Raw genomic sequence first — 6445 nt, 5'->3', positions numbered from 1 at the left:
CTTACTCAGAGGGCATAGAAAGACTTGTAGTTACCCAACATTCCCTCCCCCTCCCAACCATAAACCTGGAGTATACTCTCCCACAAATACAGTGTCCAAGAGGAAAGCGGAGTCAAACTTGGTATACAGTAGTAGTGAGGTATATGTGCAGGATACATGTGTGGCAAAACCAACTCACAACTCCTGGTACTATATGATCTAGAAATTATTTCTCTCTGGATGGGTTGTTTAGCTGCATGTCCAGGGTCTTCTCTCTGTAGTCTGACTCTCCTCTGTTTCTTCATGTTCCTAGAAGCTGCTTCCATCCCAAAGTAGCTGTCTCCTTATCTCCATGTCTATCTGAAGGGAGACCAAAATTGCTGGGGTTGAAATGACAGCTCTTCTCTGCTGCCTGTACTAATGAGCAGTATTTACCTGTCAGTGATAGCACCACTTGGAGGATTTCAAAGCATTTCCTCATCATCAAAAAGTTGGATAGCTCTGCTCTTTTAGGAATCTCTTTTGAAGTTGCTCCTGAGCTAACATCTAATTGTAATGTCTTTCCCCCAGCACTTGCCACAGTTCTACCTGGTTGGTGCTTAAAAGATTCTTGATGGAGTCAACTTCCTCACTGATGATGGTGCTCACCTGATCTGAGAGCTGGAAGCTTCTTACTACTGTCTACGTCCAGATCTAGGAACTCAAGAGAAAATCAAAAGGACAGCTATGTTTTAGTTTTCTTCTGTCTATTTTTCACTAAGTTTCAAGTATTATTTAAATATCCTTTACAACACCACCCCCTCCACACTGTGTCCTCCCTGGATCCACACCTCCCAATGACACTTGTCTCCTGGATCTCCTCTGAACTGTCGAGCTGCTGTTCCCAGTGTCTTTTTCTGGCTCCTCTCCTTTCTGCTCTTCCCTGGGGACTTTCCCCAGGGATGGGCTTTGGGTTTTTTTTATTCTCCTTGCTAGGCCATGTCTACCTACTAAGATTATGAAGCTTTCTCTTACTATGGGTAACAGTTCCCTCCTATACTCTATGCTAATTTGCTTCCTGCATGACTGTATTAGTCAGAGCCAAGCAAAGTTTTAGCTGCCTCAGTGGGATATTCAGGAAATCAACTTTTGAAGTGTTGCAGGGGGTAGGGATTGGGGAAGGAAGTACTCACCTCAGGGTTAAGGTACTCTGCGGGTCCACATTCTTAAACAATAGCTCATGAGTCTCCACCAGTGCTTTTGCCTTTAATAGTCAAGTCATTTGGCACAGTTACCTCAAAGCAAAGGCATTTACTGAAAATGGTATTGGGTAAGACTCATCGCCATAAAATATTCCCCCCATAAATCAGAAGCACACTCTCCCACAAAACCTCATATCACTGGAAAGAGTGAGCACAGAATTAGAGAACACACAAAGTCAAGGAAACTCATACTTCTATTACCTTGGGGCCTAATGTTCTTTCTCTTCTCTTGATGTTTTTACAATGAACACTTTTTCTGCTGGGCACATCTTATTTCCTCTCAGAACCTGCTCCCAGATTGTGAGAAGTCCCCTACTGGGCAAGTAGCTACACTGCCAGACACCATGATCAATGAGGAAGGCGGGAGAGAGAAATGTGTCCCTTCTTTTGAAGAGGGGGGGATATCATTGTAAAAAAGCAAAAAACCAGAAAAAATAACAACTCTTGATCAATGCAATTAACAACCATGTCTCCAGAGGATCCAGGATGAAGCAAGTCACGCAGCTCCTGACAAAGAGGCAATAGACTCTCAGAGGAGTGGTAACCTCTTACCTAACCTCTCCAGTCTCACATCTCTAGCTGCCTGTTGGACACCACAAATTGGATGTTCTGTAAACCTCCTAAACTCAAATATTCTGAAGTGGACTCATCTTCCACTCTCAAACCCTCCCCACTTCCAAACTTCTGAAGAAAAGGATGCCAACATACTTCTAGTCACCCTGGTCTGCATTGTATCATCTTTTACTGTTCTTTCTCAAAACACCCCATATCCAATCTGTTGCCAATTCCAGTTAATTCCTGATATCATTCATATATGCCCACATCTCTCTTGACACTAGCACTCTGGTGCAGGCCCCTATCCCTTCAAGCTTGGACTACTGCAATAACCTTCTGCCTAAAATCCCTCCCCATTCCAGCTCATCCTCTACTTAGCTGCCAAAGAGATATTCCTAAAGTGCAGATCAGACCAAGTCACCCCCTTACCTAATAAACTCCAATGGTTCCCTATTATCTCCTGGATCAAATATGAAATCCTGTTTAGCTTTTCACAAACTACCCCTTTCCTATGTTCCATGTCTTCTTACAGTTAAGTCTGTCATTCCCCAAACATACACTCCACAATCCAGTAACACTGGCTTTCTTGTGGGTCCTTGAATATAATATTCCATCTCCCATTTCCTAAACCACTGGGTCCCTCATCCCCAAAATGTTCTCCTTCCTCACCTCCCAACTCTTCTAGACTCCAAGTCTCGGCTAAAATTTCACCTGCAAGAAGCCTTTCCAGGTCTCCCTCAATATAAATGCCTTCCCTTGGAGATTCTGTCCAATTTTGTATACAGCTTGTAAATGTATAGTTGTTCACAATGTCTCCTGCATTAGAATGTGAGTTCCTTGAAGGGAGGATTGTTCTTGACTTTTGTTGTATCCCCAACCATAAGCACAGTACTTGGCACCATACTGAGTAAACGCTTGCTGACATCTTAACTCAAGGTGCAGACATACACTTTTGAACTTGGTACTGTGAGTTCATGTTCTTGTCTACACTTCTTGCTAGATTTCTCCCCTTTTCTTGAGTTTTAATTGTGAAGGACAGTCTCCTCTAGACTGACTCTGTTATGGTACACAACCTCTCAGTTATACTACACAATCATGCATCTACTTTGACCTCTAGAATTGCACTCATGTAGGAAGCAAATTAGATTATAAGAAAGAAACATTGAGGTAATAACAATGCTTCAATATATTTTCAGGCAGACCTAGTGTGTCAAGGGCAGTGGAGATCCAAAGACAACCCTGGTGAATGCCCATAATGGATGGTAGGAGAAAGAAGAACCAGGAAAAGGACCTGGGGACAGTTCTAGAGGTCAAAGTAGATGCATGGAAGGCCCCAGGAAGGCCCATTGTTTGAGACAACTTGTTCAGAAGTGGAGATGTGATATTATGATTGACAACCAGAACACTTAATAAATCAACATTGATAGCCCTAGCCAGGGTAATTTGAAGCCCATCCTCTGGGCTGTCAAGCTCCAGGTGATGTTGCACAGTTCTGATATATCCTCTTATACCTAATATTGTCAAATCTTGTTAATTATACTTCCACATATTTCTAATCTGTCCTACTCTACCCTCTTATATAGCAACCACTCTAGTTCAAGTCCTCATCACCTTCTTCTGCCACTATCTAATAATCTGGTCTTCTACTTCCAAGTTTCTCCCTTAATAATCAATTTCTCCACTCATCTACAAAAATAAGATTCCAAAAGTACAAGTTACTTCCCTGCTTGGAAACCTTCTGAGGCTTCCCATTCTCTAGGGTAGAGTGCAAACTCCTCAGCCTATCAGTTAAGACCCTCCCGGCAGACTCAACCCATCTCTCTGGGAACCTTGATTCCTCCTGTTCCCCTTCAGCTGAAGGATTCTTAGTTACTTTCAAGTCCTGGTATTCCATTTTCCAGACACACACAGGCTTGCAATCATGTCTATAACACTCCATATGTATCTTCTTTCCTGAAAATGTTTGTCTTCCAAGTTGCCAACTCCTCCACAAAGTCTTCTGTAATCCTCCAATCATTAATGGCTCTCTCCATTACTTTACGTAGCTGTATTATGTAGCTGTATTGTAGCACAAATCCTTTAAGGTCAGCGATCCATTTGCTTTGGTCTTGGTATCTCTAGCATCTGGCACATAGAAGGTACTTCATAAAAATCTGTTGAACTTACCCATTTGGGTCACGGGATCATCATCTACAGTGGGAATTACAGAGACCACCTACTCCAATCTTTCAACAATGAACAAAACTGAAGCCCATGGAAATCAAGTGACTTGGTTAAAAATCACAAAGATAATCAGGGTCAGAAGTAGAATTTGAACTCTGGTCCTGACTCCAGAGCTGAAATTCTTTCCACTACACATTGGTCTTTGGCTTTTGATATCTACTCATAGGATCATAGTTTTAGAGCTGAAGAGGCCTCAGAGACCACTGAGATCAACCCCCTCATTTTACAGATGAGAAAACAGACAGAAAGAGGTTATTTGCTGAGTATAGCTAACAGAGTTATCTGAGGAAGCATTTGAATTTAGGTTTCCTGACTTCATGAGGCCACTTAGAGGTCTTTAATGCTCTCTTGCAAGCATTGCTTATCTTTAGCCACATAAACTTCCCTCACTACCACATTCTTCTATTAAACCAGAAATTCACAACAATAATCACCAAAACAGAACAATTTCCAAATCTATTTTAAAAAGTAAGATAACATTAGACAACTCAGTGGTCAGCAGAGCAAAAAGCAGTACTGAAGAGCAAAAGTGCCAAACTCAGGCAGAACCAGTTTAAAATATAACTGGGCAATGTTTAACAAAATAAATAAAATTACAATGCCACATACATGTTAATGTTTTCTAAGTCAATAATGCAGCTGGTAGGGATATGTTCTTCAGTTTGATACTCCTTTAGAGTAGAAAGAACCTGGATGTGAAGTTGGAGAAACTGAGTTTGAAATACAGCTTTGTTTTTCACTAGCATGTCCCACAGAAATCACTTATAGTCTCTGAAAGCCTCAGTTTCCTTACCTGTAAAATGAAGGGAATTGGTCATTACAAAGTAATAACACCTGATTTTATACAGCATGATGCAGCAAAGAAATGGACAGAGAATTTAAATATCCTTACCAAAGATCACAGCAAGTAAGTAGCAGGGGTCTCTAATTAGATTTGATGATCTTGAAGGATCCTGCCAGCTTCGACATTCTGTAATTTCAGATTTACAGGACTACTTTAAATTATTGTTCTATCAATGACCACCAAATCCTTGTAAAAATAAAGGGATAAATTCACACATCAGCAAAGACTAAATTCTTAAAATTCTAAAGATGTTCAAAATTCCATCCTACTAATCATTTCCCCCACAAAACAGGTATAACATAAAAGTGACTGACTGAACATCAGCAACTGAAACTGTGTTCATGCTTCTTTAAAGGGAATTCACTACTTCAATATGGGAAAGAAATAAAAAATAAGTACACTCCGTCTGAAAATTATTTTAATAGTTACAAAACATTTTTTTCACAGATTCAGTATAAAATAGCAGTTGATTTCTCCATAATTATTAGAATTATTTATACTTGAGGTCTTGGCGAAGTGGGCCTGAAATCAACAAAAGGTCTTGGTCTGTTGGCTCAGAAATCATCCTTCCAAGCATCTTGCCCTTCCTGTGTCTGTCTTGCTCAGCTCTTAGGATATGACTATCTCCTTTAGAAATATCCTTCTTTCTTTATTCCATCTTTGGAGGCTTGAAGTGAATTCTGCAGCGTTCATTAAATACCTAGTTATTTGAAACAAAAATAAGTCATTGATTAGTCTTCTGTAAAACTAAAGATACAAACCAAAAGAAATATTAGGTTCTAGAATAAAAATATTCTGGTCTTGTTCCAGCTACACAGAGTTGGAAAATATTTCCTTACTAAAAAAAGTTCCTTTACTAATTAATTTCAACTATGTTTTCTAAAAAATGTATTGAGGTTGGGGGAGGGGTTGACAAATAGGAGTCAATAATATCCATTTTTAAGACAACTGAAAAACCATAATGATAACGAAAAATAAAACTAGACAGGCAATTTACTCAGTAACATAATAAAAAATATATCCTAGAGATTTTATACAATTAAGTTAATTTAAATTAATACAAATATAGAATTTTTGTGATGGGGAAGCTTTATTTTCTCATGTAATTATTTTCTTTGAGGATAGTAATTGTTGGTCAAGCACTAATTTGGCTATCATTGTTTTGATAATCTCAGGTGAAGGGAAAAGCCAGTCTTTTATTTTTAGAAAGAATACAAGTGGAATAAATTACATTACATGGTTCAATACAAGTTTTTTTCAGGGTGCTGATTAATACTCCATATCTGTAGTACTTGGCTGATAAAGCTACAATGCATTCTCATGAATGTGAAATTCTTTAAAACATATTTGCTCAGTCCGTCATTTGGCAGTCAACTCAGAAAAGATGTTATTTATATATAGTAACTGCATGAGTACCTATACAACATTAAATTTTTTTAAAAAGAAAAAGTTTTTTTAGAATGTCATGTTAACAATCAAGTGTTTTTATAATTTAATTTTTTAATATTTCCTAACTATAGACAAAGTTACTCATATACAAATGGGTTAAGGGTGATTATTTATAAATGAAAATTTGAGGAAGTCATCTTGGATGACAAAGGTA

General features: G+C 38.8%; 1 protein-coding gene across 2 annotated transcripts in view; it reads right to left on the bottom strand.

Annotated features, from left to right (window-relative positions):
* Positions 1 to 5243: 5243 nt before the first annotated feature.
* The window catches only part of MIX23 (mitochondrial matrix import factor 23), a 40517-nt gene continuing 39315 nt past the window's right edge, over positions 5244 to 6445 (bottom strand). For both annotated transcript variants that reach the window (XM_072613812.1, XM_072613813.1), the window contains exon 5: positions 5244 to 5542. In XM_072613812.1, the coding sequence (XP_072469913.1) occupies positions 5492 to 5542 (51 nt within the window). In that variant the 3' untranslated portion in view covers positions 5244 to 5491. The remainder of the gene's footprint in view (positions 5543 to 6445) is intronic.

The sequence above is a fragment of the Notamacropus eugenii genome, chromosome 5 (assembly GCF_028372415.1).
Source record: "Notamacropus eugenii isolate mMacEug1 chromosome 5, mMacEug1.pri_v2, whole genome shotgun sequence".
In the NCBI taxonomy this organism is placed as follows: domain Eukaryota; kingdom Metazoa; phylum Chordata; class Mammalia; order Diprotodontia; family Macropodidae; genus Notamacropus; species Notamacropus eugenii.
The sequence above is the reverse complement of the archived record's forward strand: the minus strand, read 5'-3'. Positions and strand labels throughout refer to the sequence as shown.